At 44.7% G+C, this 21,304-nt stretch overlaps 1 protein-coding gene across 1 annotated transcript in view; it reads right to left on the bottom strand.

Moving 5' to 3' along the window:
• Positions 1-316: 316 nt before the first annotated feature.
• LOC139052379 (uncharacterized) overlaps positions 317-21,304 on the bottom strand; it is a 79,645-nt gene continuing 58,657 nt past the window's right edge. The window contains exons 6-7 of the mRNA XM_070529478.1: positions 19,916-19,957; positions 317-661 (exon numbers count right to left, since the gene is read on the bottom strand). Of these exons, the coding sequence (XP_070385579.1) occupies positions 564-661; positions 19,916-19,957 (140 nt within the window). The 3' untranslated portion in view covers positions 317-563. The remainder of the gene's footprint in view (positions 662-19,915; positions 19,958-21,304) is intronic.

Below are 21,304 nucleotides of genomic sequence, written 5' to 3'. Positions count from 1 at the left end.
TTATTTCTTCCCGTATTAGGCTGCTAAAAGTGAGTGTCATTTCAAAGCAGCACAGCTCGCCCCGCAAACTTTAGACCAGTTCAAAGTACGTGGCCGTTGTACCTTTTAAGTATACCACACGCATTAGCCAGCGAAAATCGTGGAGAAAATGTATCAAATATGCGCATTTTTCGTAATTGTGCTCATTGATCTTGAAGATTTGCCATTCAAGGTATAGTATTTGAAATGATGGAATGCTCTGGTGAAACAATATAATAAAGTTGCTTTATGTGCCTGCTACGCTCTTTAGTTCCTGAGGGTCATCCACGATAAGGCGAAACATGGCATCCCGCTTTAATGCTTTGCCGCACTTAAGAAGAGAAACTCTCCATGAACTTGAGGTATACAAATGTGAGGCCCCAGTAGTTTATGCAGTTCCTTCGAATATTGAAACCACTTGCTTCGCCTTTCCAATGATTGCTCTGGTTTCAACATGGAACTGCAGCTTTTCCTTGACGTCGCATGCTTGTTCTTTGTTCGTCACCTCCCTCTTGCGCATTCTCTGTCTTCGCAGTCTGGTCCGCCTATTCATTTTCCTCTTTCTTCTGTTCTTCGTCCTCGCTAATCTGTTCATTCGTCTCACCACTGGATGGCAGCTCTCCAGCGTAGGTCGACCAGGATTCTGCGAAAAGAAAGCAAAGGACGAAGAAGGAGGTCTTCGACCTTCAAATCGGCGCTTGAACCTACTGAATGTTTCGTTTGTTTGCGAGAGTAATCGCATTAGAACGCTTCTTCAACACTGCGGAAATATTTCCTGCATCGCGTATGCTTATTTTAAACAGCGCTTCGACTAGCCCCTTTCCATTTTCCACGTTGATCCATTAGACTCAGGCACGCCGCGTCACGCCTTCCTTGTATGGGCTGCCCCAGCATTTTCCACTTCGATGTACAAGCGCGAAAAAATCTTATCAGGTCGTTTCAGTAGTATGGCGTGTGGTCGTGAAAGAAATGCATTTAAATATTTACCTAAAGCCTGCGCACATAGAATGAAGTTGAAGTGTGCACTACCTTTTTTAGTGTACGTTCAAGTGCAGCAAAAATTATTTATGTATATGTGTATGATGTGATACTGAAAAAAAAAATTGTGGGATATTATCCTGAATAACGAAGATTTATCAATATTTCGAAAGTTAAAAATTAAATTATGGGGTTTTACGTGCCAAAACCACTTTCTGATTATGAGGCACGCCGTAGTGGAGGACTCCGGAAATTTCGACCACCTGGGTTGCTTTAACGTGCACCTAAATCTAAGTACACGTGTGTTTTCGCATTTCGCCCCCATCGAAATGCGGCCGCCGTGGCCGGGATTCGATCCCGCTAACTGCCGCTGAGCAGCGAAGATCGAGACGCACCGTATGTTGGTGTGTTGGTCAAACAATATCAAATGCCTGGAGTTTCCAAATGCGCGCAAGTGTGCTCTATTTTCCCTTGAGTTTAGAGTTGTACACACCAATATCGGGGATATATACCGTCCAACCTATTTCTAAATAGCGTGGAACTATGTGAAGAGAGAACGCGAACCACAAGCACGGGCCTAATTCCAATTGGATCATATTCCAAAAGGTTACGCACTGCGGCCAACTTCCGGCCTTCTTTATCTGTTGATATTTCAGAAATTCGTTACATATTTTAACATAGTTTTTGTCTATTGGGTATTCCGTATATTGGTGAGCCCGATGACAACCGTGTTCTCAAATACCGTGTGCTTGACGTGTACGCCGGTGCGTTAGGAATACGCAGTGTATTTCTCAAACCAACTTATTACACAATATTCTTGCCTTCTGCCACGAAATATTTATGACAGTTCCTACGTACTATTCCACTGGTGCTGGTACTTGCAGCGAACCCAGTAGACGGTGAGAGAAACGCCCTACATGACGCACCTCTGTGTGCTGAAGGTTTCGCAGAACACCTTTTTATAATAAAATCTTTACAAGGAATGAAAATAGACAGTTTTTACAAAAGTTCAATGGGCGGAACAGTCGCAATCATGTTGGTCATTAAATGGTGCCCCTTGTGGAGCAGCGGTCGCAACAAATCGGCGTATGGAAAAGTGTGGCGGCATGCGGGCTTCAGTACGCCTGTACAGCCACAACTTCAGACAGAACGTTTTCGTTGGGCTCCGAGAGACAACGTAATGAGCGATCCGACCCGTTAGGCATCAGACACAGGGTCGAAATTGTCACTGGTGCCACTGCCTCGATTCTCTACCTGCAGTTATCGATCTTCCGGGCTATCGAGCGAAAGTTTCCAATGCTCGGTGGCCCCCAATGACATCACAGAGGCTTAGCGACAGCACGCTGACGCGCTCAGTCACCATTCAAAGTCCGGACCTGAAACCCGTAATAAATCTGCGGCAGTCGTCTGCGTTTAATGGGAGCAACTATGTGAAAGTGGCACTCCTTTCTGATAAGCTTGACACCAACGCGCGCCTTTTTGCCGAGAATGAAGCAGAAAATAATATTATCGTTGGTAAACGAGTTTGCACGTGTTGCAAAGGCGAGCTATTCTAAAGGGTGACAACACATGGCAGCGTCACTTACATGCTTGTGTTTAAGCGAAAGCAGTATTATAAACGAGGTACGAACGTTTGAAGAAATCTTGCTTTCGTACGGCCTCAGATGTTGTGGAAGCGTGGCTAAACAACGACATTCACGATTCAGCAATAGTTTCTTCCGTCTGTGCAGTGCATCGCAAGAGCCGAGGTGGTCGTGGTTGGGGTCTGGCCATCGCTATTAAACCAAATGTGTATTTCTACAAAGAAAACGCCATCTCTGGCTACGAAAGCGTTTGTTGTAGAACTGTAGTTTATCGTGTCTCTATATTGGGGAATAAGTGGTGTCTGCCAGCGCCGGGATGGTCCTGATGGGTAGCTTATACAATTGCACAATTTTATTCACAGCGGTATGAGTAGAAAACTACAATCATAATAACTTGATATCTTATTTTGTCGGGAATAGAATGGACCAGCCTAACAAGCGGGAACATTGATGTCGAAAGTTCACAAATACTTTTTCACATGATGTTTAGTTTCTCGTTGATAGTGCCTGGTAATTGAAGCTACTCTCGTCCAGGGACAACATTGTTTAGCGCATGACTTTGACTTTGTGTCTAGCATTTAACACCTGAAACCGATATACAAAGAGGAGGGGAGGGGGTATCTGATCACATTCTACCTTTAACATTACCCGGCGTTGGCAGCATCGTATCGCGTAGTGGTGCTACGAGTCCTTTAGCAATTAAATACTACAGCAAAGTAAAGGACTCAAGTGCGACAGATTTTCTTGAAATATTCTATGACGTTTTTGAGTCTTCCTTCAGGTGTTGACGATCTACCACGAGAACAGAAAAATGCAATCGAACATTGTTTGTCAAACTTTATTCCCCACCAAGTTGAAAAGGAGAAAACTAAGCGAGAAATATGGATTACGAGAAATATCATTTAGCTTTTTCAAAAAAGAACAAAGAATGCAAAGAAATAATGTAAATCTGCACTTTTTATCCAAAGTTCACGCCAATAAGACACACAGCTCAGTTTGAAAGAGAGTACTTTTGCCCAAATACTTTGACCGAGTTTATATCAAATCAGCTGTATAAGTTTTGGGCGCATTTATCTGAACCACAAAGGCGCTGCAAATAAACACAAAATTGCCTGTGGCAGATTACACAATTCTAACCCTTCCGCTAAATTGCTTGACGATGCAGTCTTTATTTCGACGAGAAAACAAAATGCCTATTTTAATGATTAAGATATTTACACTCATTAATTTTTAATTTACTATATTACGGCATATATTTCAATATACGAATTGTAGCTAGTGAGGTTACAAGGCATGTAGACCTCCTACGGCCGTAAACTGGACGCCGCAATCAAGGTACCTTCGTGGGGCTGAATGACCGTCACGAGAAGTGCCTTCGCGACCCCGCACTGGCAGGAGGAGATTTTAAAGCGCCTCATCGATAGTGAGGGCACGAGTTTACAACAGTGGCCGGGGCATGGCGCTGGCGAATGCGGCAGAAGTGGGCTTATCACTCGTAAACCGTCTTGATCAGCCCATTCGTGCGGCGCTCCACGCGAGGTAAAAAAAGACACGAACCCGGACTTAAACATGGGAAACAGGGCGCTTTGTTGGAGACTGGCGCTGCAATAGCGAATGATGGTGAAGCGACCACCGCCCCTTGTGGATTTCCCCGAGACTAAAATTACGAGCCCAACAAAACAGACGCACGGTGTGTACAGTGAACTGGGTTGTCTACAGCCCAGCCTTCTTCAGCGCTTCCTAAAGACAAATCAATCTAAAAGAGGCTTAGGCCAGCGCTCCACGCAGCGACCGTGGCAACTGAAGTCAATCAGGGCATGACTGCGCCTGATATCCAACTTCACAACCGTTCGGCTTCCCGAAAGCAGGCACTACTCGAATGTGACAACAATGGAACGCGGCACAAGAATTTTGTAGGAAACGAGAAAGCACACGGAAGTGGCTGGTCGGTATACGCACGCCGCCTCTGCCGCGGGTGGTGAAGTCAGCACTGCAGATCATTCGACGAGCCCACCGGACTACAAAAAGTCTGGGCTACCTTCAAGGCCATGAATGGTGAGCGCAAATCGCGGATCGCCACGACTAAGGTTCTACGCAGCGCTGAGCACACAGCCCAATTTCTGGAGGAGGAGGCAGCAAATGTGCTACTCCCGCAGCCACAGCATACCTTTCGCAAAAATCAACCTACGTACCAATCGTCGTCGCAAATGACAACAACATGAATTCGCCCTTCAATAAATGAGAGCTGGAGCTCGCCCTCGCCACAATCAACGCTCGCAGTGCGCCACGTGATGCCTACCGAGTGGAAGTACTCATTAGTTATCCCCATTCGCAAGTCGGCAAAGCTTCCGATTTTTGTAGCCAACCTACATCCCAGTTCTATTATGCCAACGATATGTCAACTGGGTAAGCGTATTGCGCTAACAGGGATTTTTTGTTTCCCTTAAGTACTCCTTTGCTGTAATCAGGCACAGACGAGTTTTCACTCCAACCTGGGTACGTGAGAGAGTTTAGGGCTCATCGAAGAAGGCGTCCCATAGCGAAGGAAAGGCCAGCGATGACCAAGGGTGCGTGTCCCAGTTGACCTTTGTAAGGCATTCTACTTCGTCCCACATTGGGCCATTGTAGGAGCAGCTATGCAGAATAGGGACGCGGAACGGCCTCTAAATTTCTTGAAATGATTTTTCTGCGGTAGAACGTATTATATAAAAATTGGGAACACATTGTGACAGCCAAGTCACAGTTGCCTGGCTGTTCCACAAGATTCCATATTGTCACGGACTCGCTTTCACCTGACAATGATTGACGTCTCCGAAACCCTTCACGATATCCCAGATCCTGGATTTCCTATGCGCGGTGACGACATCATGCTGCAGACCCATTCTCAGTCTCTCGAAAAACAGCAAGGAGTCTTCCAAAGGGTGTTAGACACCATCGACGCTTATCTTCCTTGCCCAGGCATGTGCGCCTCGCCAGAGAAAAGGGCGCATGCAACAATGGGCTCAAAAAACAGCCCTTCCCTTCCACCGAAGTTTGCAGGTACCACCATCATCGCGTGCTCAACGACGATTCGCATGTTTGGCACACAAATCGATCATACTGAATCACCCGCACTGTGTATCTACAAACGCAAACGCGCATACGGTACAAGGCACTGCACTTTATCAAGCGCATCATATATGAAAAAGGAGGAGCTGGAACAGACGTCGCACGGCGCCTCGTACGTGCTCTGTTGATTTCTCGAGCACATTACGGTGCCCGAACGTTCACAGTGACCCACAAGCAAGTCTAGCCACTTGAAACGCTGTACAACGGGGCGCTCCGGGTAATTAGGCAATTACCAAAGCGCACAAGCGCCGAGGAGCTCCGAATGTATACGCGCGCTTTCCTAGCCCAGAAGCGACACTTGCAGCGATCAAGAGGGCTATGATGCACGCATGCGAGACACTGCACAAGGAAGAGCTAGCGCTCGGACCTCATGTTAGCCACGCAGTTGACAAGATTCCTGCGCTGCCAGTTGCCTTCGCTCCATGGGACGATACTGACATTGTCTGTCAGCAGCACGCCAATATCGCGCAACATGGGACACAAGCACGTAGAACGACGAGCAGCCCACGCACGAAGACACGAAGAAGGCGTACGCTGCACGCATGCGAACGCTGAGCACGTGTACACCGACACAGCGACCACCGAATATGGTAGTGCTATTGCCTATCAGGGCGGTTCGCCCGTAATCCTATACAGTGACTACCAACGACGAGACATTAGATTTGGAACTTCAGCTGCTATTGAAGAACGACAACTGTACGCTAAAGCCGCCTGGCTGCACATCCACACACACTCCCAAGCTGCTCTAGGATAGTATAGCCGCTCCCAGTACACACCAGCTCGACTGGAATTACCGCCAAACGAGCCTGGCTCGTTGCCGAAAGCGCAGGCATCAGCGTCACTCTTCACCGGCTACCAGGCCAATATAGAACAGTTTGCCGGCAATTACAGGGCCCATGAGTCAGCTCGTGCAGAAATCTGAACCCCAGTAGTCGCACCTTCTCCCAGCTATATATACTGAATGCACGCTAACACTACGACCCACATCGTACACTGAGAAACGCCACAATGCAAAGGAACGTACAATTCGCGCCGGCATTTGAATTTACGCCAGCACTTTGCTAGGCCCGAACCACCTCCCAGAGGGATTTTCAGGAGTCTGTCAGATACTCCTATTTCGGCTGAAGTCCGTCTTCGTCCTGATGCCAGATGTCCTAGAACGCTGGCGGGACTACTGGCACCCGCGGAAATCTGATGCAGTCGAGGGTGCCCGGGATGCTGATATTCATCAACCACCGGTGGTCGCTTTAAAGCAGAAATGCCTGCGTTGTCTCCTACAGGTCCGCCCGGCGGCGCTCAGTTGTTCTGTGACTGTGACGTTCTAGGCTACCCGGACGCGACACTTGATGTCAGTGGACTTGGCACCTGCGAACTAGGACGCCTGGATGAGCCCTGCCGGCTCTAGCAACCGGATAAAAGAAGTTGCGAACTCGCTGATCACGTATGCTACGCAGACGGGACTGCTTAGCTGACTTTAAACTTGCGCCCTAAACGCCCTCCCCCCTTTTCCCCAATAGGCAATGGGCTGTCTGTTCAATAAGCATTTATGCTCTCAATCAACGTCTTAGCCGTTGCAGAAATGCCTATTAACATTATTTATAATGAGTTTAAATAAACTAAATGATTACAATGTGACTGTAGAAGATGGTATATCGGATCACAGGATGATCTGTCTCGATGTGCCTATCCGAGCAACTAGGCAAATAAAGAGCTATGTGCCAGTAAAAATTAAGAACTATGCTAGGGCTGAGGACACTTCGATTCTTGATTTTTTTTAGATTCAATTTGATACTTTCAAGAGTACCACTGGTCTAAAAACAGTAGAAGAATTATGGTAGGAATTCAAGTGTATTATAAGCCATTGCATGGACAAATGTGTTTCATCACGGGTTAAAAAAACAAAGCAGACACGTCCTTGGATCACCCGAGATATAATTCATATGAAAAGAAAAATTAAGAGATGGCGTAAAGGGAGCAAGTCGTCAGTGGTCTTGGTTATATTAAAAACTGAACTCAAACGTACTTTGGCTAAATCTAAACACACATTCTTTTAAAAAAACCTCAGTAATTTCCTTAGGTCCTCACCTCAAAAATTTAGGCGATATTTTAGCGACAGGAAAGAAATGATAGACGAAATTCATGATGGAAGCGACATTATAAGAGAAAAGGATGAAATAGCAAACAATCTTAACCATTTTTTCCAATCTGTATTTAACGTTCCAGAAACTAATGTGAATTTGGAAGAAGCCTTACATATTCCCCCTACTGTTCCAATGGAAACCCTTGAAATCACCCAGCAAGGAATATTTCAGCAGCTACTCAAATTTGATACGAAAAAATCGAGCGGACCCGATAATATACCTGCAGTATTCCTCAAACGATACGAGAATGGATGCCACATTATCTAACTGCCATATTTCGAAAGTCTTATACAACTCACTCATTGCCGCAAGACTGGCGCACCGCATTCTTGATACCTGTATTTAAAGGAGGTAATTGAAGACAGGCAACAAATTACCGTGCAGTGTCACTTACTTCAGTTACCTGCAAAGTCTTCCAACATATAATAGCAATACACATACTTAGGTTTCTAGATCAGAACAATTTACTATATCCTTATCAACATGGCTTTAGGACCGGGTTATCAACTGTTACACAGTTAATAGAAACAATTCATGACTTTGCGGGTGCAGTAGATATAAGAGAACAGGTGGATGTGGTTTCCGTGGATTTTGCGAAAGCTTTTGATAAAATACCTCATGTCCAATTAATCTTCAAATTACGTAATGCCGGAGTAAATGAATTGATAATAAAATGAATTGAAGCATATTTGACCAACCGTACGCAGGTAGTTAAACTGGATGGTTATGTATCAGATTCATTAGCTGTACTCTCAGGAGTGCCCCAAGGCTCAGTATTGGGATCACTATTGTTTCTTCTTTATATTAATGACATTAGTAGCGCGGCAGAAGAGGGTGTTCAGGTTAAGCTTTTCGCAGACGACTGCTTAATTTACACCACAATTACTAAACTTGATGAGCAGCTTAAAATTCAGAAATGTTTGCAAAAATTAGACGATTGGTGTAGGAAATGGTCATCATCATCATCATCAGCCTAGTTACGCCCACTGCAGGGCAAAGGCCTCTCCCATACTTCTCCAACTACCCCGGTCATGTACTAATTGTGGCCATGTTGTCCCTGCAAACGTCTTAATGTCATCCGCCCACCTAACTTTCTGCCGCCCCCTGCTACGCTTCCCTTCCATTGGAATCCAGTCCGTAACCCTTAGTGACCATCGGTTATCTTCCCTCCTCATTACATGTCCGGCCCATGCCCATTTCTTTTTCTTAATTTCAACTAAGATGTCGTTTACCCGCGTTTGTTGCCTCACCCAATCTGCTCTTTTCTTATCCCTTAACGTTACACCCATCATTCTTCTTTTCCATAGCTCGTTGCGTCGTCCTCAATTTCAGCAGAACCCTTTTCGTAAGCCTCGAGGTTTCTGCCCCATACGTGAGTACTGGTAACATACAGCTGTTATACACTTTCCTCTTGAGGGATAGTGGCAACCTGCTGTTCATGATTTGAGAATGCCTGCCAAACGCACCCAAGCCCATTATATTACTTCTGGTTATTTCAGTCTCATGATCCGGATCCGTGTTCACTACCTGCCCTAAGTAGATGTATTCCCTTACCACTTTCAGTACCTCGCTACCTATCGTAAACTGCTGTTCTCTTCCGAGACTGTCAAACATTACTTTAGTTTTCTGCAGATTAATCTTCAGACCCACCCTTCTGCTTTGCCTCTCCAGGTCAGTGAGCATGCACTGCAATTGGTCTCCTGAGTCACTAAGCGAAACGCAAGTTGCTAAGGTATTCTCCATCAACTTTTATCCCCAATTCTTCCCACTCCAGGCCTCTGAATACCTCCTGTAAACATGCTGTGAATAGCATTGGAGATATCGTATCTCCCTGTCTGACGCCTTTCTTTATAGGGATTTTGTTGCTTTCTTTGTGGAGGACTACGCTGGCTGTGGAGCCGCTATAGATATCTTCCAGTATTTTTACATATGGCTCATCTGCACCCTGATTCCGTAATGCCTCCATGACTGCTGAGGTTTCGACTCAATCAAACGCTTTCTCGTAATCAATGAAAGCTATATATAAGGGTTGGTTATATTCTGCACATTTCTCTATCATTTGATTGATAGTGTGAATATGGTCTATTGTTGAGTAGCCTTTACGGAATCCTGCCTGGTCCTTTGGTTGACAGAAGTCTAAGGTGTTCTTGATTCTATTTGCGATTACCTTAGTAAATACTTTGTAGGCAACGGACAGTAAGCTGATCGGTCTATAATTTTTCAAGTCTTTGGCGTCCCCTTTCTTATGGATTAGGATTATGTTAGCGTTCTTCCAAGATTCCGGTACGCTCGAGGTTATGAGGCATTGCGTATACAGGGTGGCCAGTTTCTCTAGAACAATCTTACCACCATCCTTCAACAAATCTGCTGTTACCTGATCCTCCCCCGCTGCCTTCCCCCTTTGCATAGCTCCTGAGGCTTTCTTTACTTCTTCTGGCGTTACCTGTGGGATTTCGAATTCCTCTAGGCTATTCTCTCTTCCACTATCGTCGTGGGGGCCACTGGTACTGTATAAATCTCTATAGAACTCCTCAGCCACTTGAACTATCTCATCCATATTAGTAACGATATTGCCGGCTTTGTCTCTTAACGCACACATCTGATTCTTGCCTATTCCTAGTTTCTTCTTCACTGTTTTAGAGCGCAGCTCTTTGGCGTCCGTTCCTGGGTTTCGCGTCGTCGTCGGCGTTGTCGTCGGCCTCGTAACCAGCTCCGCCCCCCTTTCATCCCCCCAGCGCTAGCAGCGACCGACTGATACCGCTGGATGCCGCTGACGCCGCTAGAGAGTCAAGATAACGTGACTGCATAGAACACCGTCGCCGCCATGCAGAAAGAGGAGGAAAGGGTCCCCCCCCCTATTCTTGTGTGGCGGATAGGGTGCTCTTCAGTTGCCGACGCGCCGGTTATTTCACGTAGGCCCCGGCACGTCGACGAATACGTGACCACCTTCCCACGGCTAGACCTGGTTCTTAGCGCTGCGGAAGCGAGGGTATCATATTGTTTGTGTCGGCATCGGCGGCGTTGTCCCTGAAACCAATTCCGCAGCTGGGGTTGACTCACTATCGGCGTCAGCGGCATCAGTCAGTCGCTGCTATCTCTTCCCTCCTCCCTTTATCGTGTTGTCCGCTTGCTGCGCGCGCTTCTGCCCCCATCGTTTGCCGCTGGGTGTACACGCCGCCCCCCTCCCCCCTCTTCCTGCGAGTCTCCGGTTGTCAAAGCGCCGGCTCGAACTTAATTCCTTTCTTCGCTCCTCCTCCAATGCAACCCCTGTGTGGTGGCAATCAGAGAGCCTGATCGGTGGCGGCGGATCTGTATATGTGCACCGCCCGAGCCGAAATTGCCGCTGCCGTTCGCCCTGTGCGGTGGCTATTTTGCTGCGCTCAAATTTCGCATTAGGAAGTAACGTAATCGTCGGTAATTTTTTTAGTCTTCCTCCGTTCCTGAGAGCCTGTTCAATTCTATCCATATTATAGTTCCTGATGTCCGCTGTCTTACGCTTGTTGATTAACTTAGAAAGTTCTGCCAGTTCTATTCTAGCTGTAGGGTTTGAGGCATTCATACATTGGCGTTTCTTGATCAGATCTTTCGTCTCCTGCGATAGCTTACTGGTTTCCTGTCTAACGGCGTTACCACCGACTTCTATTGCGCACTCCTTAATGATGCCCATGAAATTGTCGTTCATTGCTTCAACACTAAGGTCCTCTTCCTGAGTTAAAGCCGAATACCTGTTCTGTAGCTTGATCCGGAATTCCTCTAGTTTCCCTCTTACCGCTAACTCATTGATTGGCTTCTTGTGTACCAGTTTCTTCCGTTCCCTCCTCAAGTCTAGGCTAATTCGAGTTCTTACCATCCTATGGTCACTGCAGCGTACCTTGCCGAGCAGGTCTACATCTTGTATGATGCCACGGTTCGCGCAGAGTATGAAGTCGATTTCATTTCTAGTCTCACCATTCGGGCTCCTCCACGTCCACTTTCGACTAACCCGCTTGCGGAAAAAGGAATTCATTATCCGTATACTATGCCGTTCTGCAAACTCTACTAATAATTCTCCTCTGCTATTCCTAGAGCCTATGCCATATTCCCTCACTGACTTGTCTCCAGCCTGCTTCTTGCCTACCCTGGCATTGAAGTCGCCCATCAGTATAGTGCATCTTGTTTTGACTTTACCCATCGCCGATTCTACGTCTTCATAAAAGCTTTCGACTTCCTGGTCATCATGACTGCATGTAGGGGCATAGACTTGTACCACCTTCAATTTGTACCTCTTATTAAGTTTCACAACAAGACCTGCCACGCTCTCGTTAATGCTGTAGAATTCCAGTATGTTACCAGCTATTTCCTTATTAATCAGGTATCCGACTCCAAGTTCTCGTCTCTCCGCTAACCCCCGGTAGCAGAGTATGTGCCCGCTTTTTAGCACTGTAATTGCTTCTTTTGTCCTCCTAACCTCACTGAGCCCTATCATATCCCATTTACTACCCTCTAATTCCTCCAATAACACTGCTAGACTCGCCTCACTAGATAGCGTTCTAACGTTAAACGTTGCCAGGTTCAGATTCCAATGGCGGCCTGTCCGGAGCCAGGTATTCTTAGCACCCTCTGCAGCGTCACAGATCCGACCGCCGCCGTGGTCAGTTGCTTCGCGGCTGCTGGGGACTGAGGGCCGGGGTTTGATTGTTGTATTCATATAGGAGGTTGTGGCCAAGTACTGCACCAGGGTGGCCAATCCTGCTCTGGTGAGAGAGTGCGTTGCCGGTTCTGGTCACCGGGATCAGGCCGCACTCCAGGCCTGTTTGTGCAATCTTCTCAACACATGGTATTTTTTGTATTTTCCGGTGGAGAATTGCGCGGTGCCGGGATTTGAATCACGGTCCTCTTGCACTGGAGACGGATACTCTACCGTCTCCGCAGGAGTTATATTAAAACTTAAATTATGGGGTTTTACGTGACAAAACCACTTTCTGATCATGCACGCCATAGTGGAGGACTCCGAAAATTTCGACCACGTGGGGTTCTTTAACGTGCACCTAATTCTAAGTACACGGGTGTTTTCGCATTTCGCCCCCATCGAAATGCGGCCGCCGTGGCCGGGGTCCGATCCCGCGACCTCGTGCTCAGCAGTCTAACACCATAACCACTGAGGAACCACGGCGGGTCCCGCAGCAGTTCTACGCCTCATTTAACCTACAGTGGTGCCCTATTTGATCAGTCAAGGTGGACCAATCTGAGCTCGGTTATACCGCATGGATGGCACTCGGCTAGAGAACCTGGTATTTATGACCTGCACATGTGTGGCCACGCCTAATTGAGGATATATATATATTTTTCTTTTTTTAGGAGGGTTTCCGTACAGTGATAAAATGAAGGAAAAGACATTAAAAAGAAAGAAAAAAAAGAGAAAAGGACAAAAAAAGGAACATAACATGTGATTTGAACTCGTGACCCTTCAATGTTGCCCGGAAATGTAGCTCAGTCGGTTGGTTCGTCAAGCCACCGGTTACTTTCAAGCGCCATAGCTCCTGCTCCGAGCCTCATACATATGTGGAAAGGGACTGATGATGTCCGCGACAGTCGACAGTCGATAACATAGCTCTAGCGTCTAGGAAAAGCTTAAACAGGTGCGAGGGCGGCACGCATAGCGTGGGAAGCTAGCCGCCAGAATAGCTTTCTCAAGTACTGCTGCTGGCGAGGGCAAAATACCTTCGTGTAATTATAATAACCCTAATAGGACTTCTTTCAAAGAAAAAAATAAAAAGGAAACGGTTCAGAAGGCTATACTACGAGAGCTATGACTGATACATTTCTATATATATGTATTCATCTCATCTAGGGGATAGCTCCTGCTCCGAGCCTCATACTTATGTGGAAAGGGACTGATGTTGTCCGCGACAGTCGATTTTTGCTGATTCTGAGTGGTTGGAAGGCATAACGTCTTGCAAAAATGGCCGCCAGAGGAGCAGCGTGAACTCGAGCGGCTTTAGAGTCTAGGAAAACTGTAGGATCTATAGGATCCTATAGGATCTATAAGATCTATAGGAAATCTATAGGATCTAATGCGCGCGCTGTTGCTTTGTCTCTGCGTGTAGTAGTTAAGAGAGCCAGTTTAAGGGCGGAAAAGAGGGAAGGAGAGGAAAGCAATATTGCAGCGCCGTGGTTTTAAAGCGCAACCGTGGTAGGGAAACGGAAGGCGATATAAGCATGCGTGTCCATGATACACACACGACAAACTGCCTTAAAATATTTAGACTTGAGGGGAAGCTTCGTTAGCAAACTATAACACGGCGATCAGCACTCGAATATAATTATAACCCTAATAACAATTGTAAATATTCATCTCATCTATAGGACCTAATGCGCGCGCTGTTGCTTTGTCTCTGCATGTAGTAGTTAAGAGAGCCAGTTTAAGGGCGGAAAAGAGGGAAGGAAAGGAAAGTCTCGAAGCAAACTTGCAGCGCCATGGTTTTAAAGTGCAACCGTGGTAGAGAAACGGAAGGCGATATAAGCGTGCGTGGCCATGATATGTACACGACAAACTGCCTTAAAATATTTAGACTTGAGGGAAAGCTTTGTTAACAAACTATAACACGGCAATCAGCACTCGAATACGACGAGAGAAATTATTGAGACGTGGAAAATTCCCTTGAAATAAATCTGGTTTGCGAGACAAATGCTTGTATGTATTGAACCTCTTAAAAGATGAGGGGGAAATATGCGCTCACCGAGAGGCCATTGTCAGCACGAGACCACCACCAGGCACCTTACAGAGATGTGGAGAGCTTCGCGGCCGGAACGAAGCCTCCCCTCTCCGCGGGCCAAGAGTGGAAACGCGCTTTCCGATCTCTCAAGGTTGCGCGGGCATACTATAGCTCTAGCGTCTAGGAAAAGCTTAAACAGGTGCGAGGGCGGCACGCATAGCGTGGGAAGCTAGCCGCCAGAATAGCTATCTCAAGTACTGCTGCTGGCGAGGGCAAAATACCTTCGTGTAATTATAACAACCCTAATAGGACTTCTTTCAAAGAAAAAAAAATAAAAAAATAAAAAAGAAACGGCTCAGAAGCCTATACTACGAGAGCTATGACTGATACATTTCTATATATATGTATTCATCTCATCTAGGGGATAGCTCCTGCTCCGAGCCTCATACTTATGTGGAAAGGGACTGTTGTTGTCCGCGACAGTCGATTTTTGCTGATTCTGAGTGGTTGGAAGGCACAATTTCTTGGAAAAATGGCCGCCAGAGGAGCAGCGTGAACTCGAGCGGCTTTAGAGACTAGGAAAACTGTAGGATCTATAGGATCCTATAGGATCTAATGATCTATAGGATCTGAAGGAAATCTATAGGATCTAATGCGCGCGCTGTTGCTTTGTCTCTGCGTGTAGTAGTTAAGAGAGCCAGTTTAAGGGCGGAAAAGTGGGAAGGAGAGGAAAGCAATATCGCAGCGCCGTGGTTTTAAAGCGCAACCGTGGTAGGGAAACGGAAGGCGATATAAGTATGCGTGTCCATGATACGCAGACGACAAACTACCTTAAAATATTTAGACTTGAGGGGAAGCTTCGTTAACAAACTATGACACGGCAATCAGCACTCGAATATAATTATAACCCTAATAATAATTGTAAATATTCATCTCATCTATAGGATCTAATGCGCGCACTGTTGCTTTGTCTTTGCGTGTAGTAGTTAAGAGAGCCAGTTTAAGGGCGGAAAAGAGGGAAGGAAAGGAAAGTCTCTGACGCAAACCTGCAGCGCCGTGGTTTTAAAGCGCAACCGTGGTAGAGAAACGGAAGGCGATATAAGCGTGCGTGGCTATGATATGTACACGACAAACTGCCTTGAAATATTTAGACTTGAGGGAAAGCTTTGTTAACAAACTATAACACGGCAATCAGCACTCGAATACGACGAGAGAAATTATTGAGACGTGGAAAATTCCCTTGAAATAAATCTGGTAGGAAATGGTAAATGGAAATAAATTATCCCGAATCTACATATACACACATCACCAAAAAGAAAACTGTCTGTTCCTTTATTTATAGCATTGGAGGACATGTATTGGAGAACCCGCCGTGGTTGCTCAGTGGCTATGGTGTTGGGCTGCTGAGCACGAGGTCGCGGGATCGAATCCCGGCCACGGCGGCCGCATTTCGATGGGGGCGAAATGCGAAAACACCCGTGTGCTTAGATTTAGGTGCACGTTAAAGAACCCCAGGTGGTCAAAATTTCCGGAGTCCTCCACTACGGCGTGCCTCATAATCAGAAAGTGGTTTTGGCACGTAAAACCCCAAATATTATTACATGTATTGGAGAATGCGCACCAGATCATGTATCTAGGTGTAACAATAACATGGAACAAGAATTTGACATGGAACCAACATATAGATAACGTCTGCTAGACTGCCTATCAAAAGTTATACTTTCTAAGAAAAAAACTTGAACATGCATCGCGTAATGTAAAACCTGTTGCATACACCACCTTCATTAGGACGATACTAGAATATTCAGCCGTTGTTTGGAGTCCCCATCAAATGATGCCTAAGAGAAAGTTGGAAAGGGTACAGAGACTGGCGGCGTGTTTCATTTGTTCGACGTACCGAAGGGAGGAATCGGTCACGCTTTTGTTACAACGTTGCAACTTGGATCTTCTTGTAGTACGTAGAAAGAAATATAGGCTGAAATTCTTTATCAAATAATGCAGGGTCAACTTACGATTGATAAGCTCAAATATCTACACGCTCCAGGCAAAAGAAACCCGCGAACTAACCACGACTACGTCGTAAAGCCGTACCGTACCAACACTGATACGTTTCTATACTCTTTTTTCCGGATGCGATAGAAATGTGGAACCAATTGCCAAACGCTATTGTTAGCCTAAAAGATGTCAACTTCGAAAATGCTGCTGAGGCGTATTTACGGGAGTTTCCAATTTAGCTTTGAAGTACCAAGTGATATGTGCGACTTGATGTTCATTGTAAGTACTTTGATAAATCTCAGAAGTGTGCTGAACATCATTCAAGTGAACATCTTATTCACTGTGAAATGACATGTGTTGAGCTACTTTACGTACATTGGCATTGTACATATTTGATGTATGTAATTGTATTGTCCTCTCTGTTATGACCCTCTATGAGGGTTTACAGTATTAACAAATAAACAAATAAAAATAGAAACTTCTACCAACTTTCTATTTACTTTACTGACAGTCTATTTAAATTTACATTCTAGTAGCATTTGTTCATACACTATCGAAATACTTCCATCTTGCTTTTCTATAAAGAATGTTTTAAGTACACCATTAAATACTTCCTTCTCACTTATGTGAGGAGGAAGTATTTCCTTGCACCAGTTACACAGCTTTATCCCGGCCTTAGGTGTGGTTAATTAAAGGCCGATTTACGCTTGAGCCGTGACAACGCCCGCTTGCCGCACGCGTGCGGTCGTGCGGAAAAGCGCACATTTCGCACACTAGTTCACAAATTTTGGCATACACTGGGCTCGCACATGTAGTGTAAACCGGAATGCGTGTACCAGTCTGCGGAGTCAGGAAAATTTTGGCCCGACCACATGCGTGCGGGCAGGCGGATGGCTCGAGAGTAAATCGGCCCTCGCACTGCTTCTGCAAGGCCACCAATTAGCTTGGAAACGAGATATTCAGGTCAGTGCGCTCCGCGATATAAATGGTACGCCCTAGGCTGGAACGTGTCAGCATGAGCAGAGTCACGATATTTGTTAAAAAGAAGAAAAACAACCGAAACTCAGGCCCGAACGTTGCCGCTCAAATGTCCAAAAGGCTGCAAAATACAGCTGCTGCTGCTACTGCTGCTGCTGAGTGAGAGCGAGTGTTGAACTGAGTAAGCGCACAGGTCGAATAGAAAGAAAAGCTGAACTCTGTGCAAGTAACACCTTTCTGTAAAAGAATAATAGAATTACGCTAGCTGTATATAAAATGTAGCTTTATATGCGTCCCTATTCGCACGCTTTCGTCCTTGCCTCCTAACGACGGCTTCTGCACATTAAAGGAAACTAATAGGATGTTGACTCAAAGTGAAGGCAAAGTAGCTATGTCAATCGATCTGCTTTACGGCGATGGTAGCTTGCTGTGTGTGAAAACAGAGTGAAAAGAAATAATTATGCACTGTTAATATTCAGTGATTTCGCTTCACAACACGGGGACAAAATTTTCAGCTCTTACAACGGGTCACCATGGCATTCATAATTATCGCACTCCGGATGTCAAGAGCCAGGATATCAAAGGCCATGCTTTTTCCGTGCTTTGGGCGTCTGAAAACTGCTAACGTTATAGCCACTACGGTTTGGAAATCTATTCATCTATAAAAGTACTACTACAATAGACTTCAGCATTATTTTCCGCAGGGCGGTTTGAAGCGAATTTTTGTCTTTGAAAGCGTCAAGTGCTAAAGGATGTCTTTGCGCGAAAGAGAATAACGACATAATTTTCCCTACATGACTGCATCTTTCTATTTTTATCACATTTGGAGAACAAAGTCGGCTTTCAGAACAATAATTGTCTCTAGAGATAAAGGTATACAGTCCCTAAATGCACAGCAAAATTGATCCGGCGGTCTTGTCAGGTTCTTTTTCAATCTCAGCCATGAGGTACATTTCTCCCTTTAAATGCAGTTTCCAGAAAGGGTTGCGGACACAAAGACGAGCCACAGCTGTCACCGACAGGCGATCATTGTCTAGGTGTCAGTCAACCCTCGAAATGAACATTCTTCTTTTGAAAGAATGTTACTAGGGTGTATAAAGACAAGCGTTCATATGAAATTGGTAGGAAGTGTAATGACATCCTATGAACACGTTTCTATTGGGAGTTGTTGGCCAATTGTTTCTAGGGTGCTACTAGAGCGTTGTTAGGATGCATAAGGTCAGTTGGCAGGACTTCAATTGACTGTTTGTAGGTTCTAGTAACAATAGTCTAAAGACAGTCTAAAAAATGTTGCTAAAAATTTTGATAAGGCAGTAAATGAATCCCGAGCTTGCCTAGAAGAAAATTACTTACGACCAAAAAAAGGGTACTTTCGACGTTTCTAACAGAGAACTAATTGAATTTATCGACGTTCTGTTTGGTAATTTTCCCAATCGTTCCGTTCTGTTTAACTGGAACACGTCCCCTACCGAAGTAATCGCCCTACAACGACATGCATTCTAACCCGCACAATCACTCCTTCATCCGCATGCACCTTACACACCGCGCATATTAACATTATCAAAGAGCAATAAACGGCGTTATCGCTCCGCTAGACGCACGAAGTAATTCACGTTTGGGAGCATTAAATCTGCACTTGATGCATAAATACTCTTTCTTGAAAACGCTAAGAGCCATTTTTAGCTAATTCATTGGCTGCCACGGCAAAGAAAAAAACACGTTGGAAAATTTTGACACGTGATAAATCCGTAATATGACAATGATGTTTATTTTCGCATCAGAGCAGTTAAAAAAATAGTTATGGGGTTTTACGTGCCTAAGTGCACGAGTAAGAGCTATATTTAAAGGAGGTGATAGAAATAATTTATCAAATTACCGACCGATATCGGTGCTCCACATTTTGTCCAAAATCTTTGAAAGTGTGATTAACCAAAGGCTAATTTCTTTTTTTGACAAACACAAAATCTCGTCTAGTAGCCAATATGGATTTCAAAAAAATAGAGCAACCGAAGAAGCGTTGTGCTATATTAAAGATAGCATACTTACTAACATTGACAGTAAAAAGTTAACACTTGGTTTATTTCTCGACTTAAAGAAAGCATTTGATTCAATAAAATACGATATCCTACTGCACAAACTGTCTAGATATGGTGTGCGGGGAGTTGTATTAGAGCTCGTTAAAAACTACTTAAGTGACCGCTATCAGATCGTGCAAATAAAAGACGCCACATCATCACAGCTAAAGTTAACACAAGGCGTTCCACAGGGGTCTATATTAGGATCGTTTTTATTTCTTGTTTACATTAATGACATTGTAACTATACCCAACTCCCCTGAACTTATTATGTATGCCGACGATACTAATATCTTTTTTAATTCCACAGATTTAACAGATTTAGAAAGAAGGGCCAACAGTTACCTTGCATCCCTCGCTGCTTGGCTCCGGGAAAATAGGCTGCAGCTTAACACAACAAAAACAAAGTACATAATATTTCGTGCACTTAACAAACCACTAAGTAGAGAAATAGTTTTAACTTTTGAAGGGCAACAGATAACCAGGGTTAAAGAGCAAAAGTTTCTTGGTGTTTGGTTCCAAGAGCACCTTTCATGGAATGTACACATTAATAATTTAGCTACCGAACTCTCCCGATCTGTTGGGTGCTTGTATAAAATTGCACACTTAATACCTATTTGGCTGAAACAAAATCGATATGCTTCACTGTTCTACTCCAGATTATCGTACGGCATATTGGTATGGGGTACCACAACAAAAGCTAACTACAACAGGCTCATTATTCTACAAAAGAAAATATTGCGCATTTACGAAAACTATCAGGGACCATGTCATGAACTAAGCACATTACCATTATTTTTTAAATACCGAATGCTTAAAGCTAACGACGTTTACGATTTTAAACTACTGCAGTATATATATAAAAATGCTCTCTATATACACGAAAACATTAATGAAGCTCCTTACGATATTAGACTAAAAAGAAAACGGACCCTAAACACAAGTACCAAGTATGGTAAACAAACAACCAGGTACCAAGTACTAACAATCCTAAATAAGCTAGAAGATAACATTGATTTCAGTATGACAAGAAACGCCTTCAAGAACCATGTGAAGGAATCTTTACTAACACAGTGTTTGAGAGAGTGATTATTGCTACATAAGTATATTATAACCCGCTTTTTTTCCTGTTTTTTTGTTTTACGTGGATACGTACATGTTCATGGTTTATATGCTGCACTTTAGTGTACTATGGTAATTTACCTGTATACCCTTTACGTTATTGACTGTGAACTATATATTATTATCTATACTATCTATATTAGTAAACAAACTGTAACCCAAAAATTTATGTTATTTGTGTTCTAAGTTTGTGTAAACTCGTGCATAATGTGTTAAAATATGTAACGCTGTGTGTGTCCGCTCACTGCCAATGAACTACCACTAAATAATGTATAATAACAGCTTATATTGGGGGTACAGGGGCCCCTGTCAGGCGCTGTGCGCCTTTTGCCCGTGCACCTTTCTTGAAAGTGTATTCAAGATGAAATAAACATTCATTCATTCATTCATTCATTCATTCATTCATTCATTCATTCATTCACAAAACCACTTTCTGGTTATGAGGCACGCCGTAGTGGAGGACTCCGGAAATTTGGACCACCTGGGGATTTTTAACGTGCACCTAAATCTAAGTACACGGGTGTTTTCGCCCCCATCGAAATGCGGCCGCCGTGGTCGGGATTCGATCCCGCGACCTCGTGCTCAGCAGCCTAACACCATAGCCTCTGAGAA

Source organism: Dermacentor albipictus, unplaced genomic scaffold (assembly GCF_038994185.2).
Source record: "Dermacentor albipictus isolate Rhodes 1998 colony unplaced genomic scaffold, USDA_Dalb.pri_finalv2 scaffold_22, whole genome shotgun sequence".
NCBI classification, from domain to species: domain Eukaryota; kingdom Metazoa; phylum Arthropoda; class Arachnida; order Ixodida; family Ixodidae; genus Dermacentor; species Dermacentor albipictus.
This window is presented reverse-complemented; position numbering and strand designations above follow the sequence as displayed.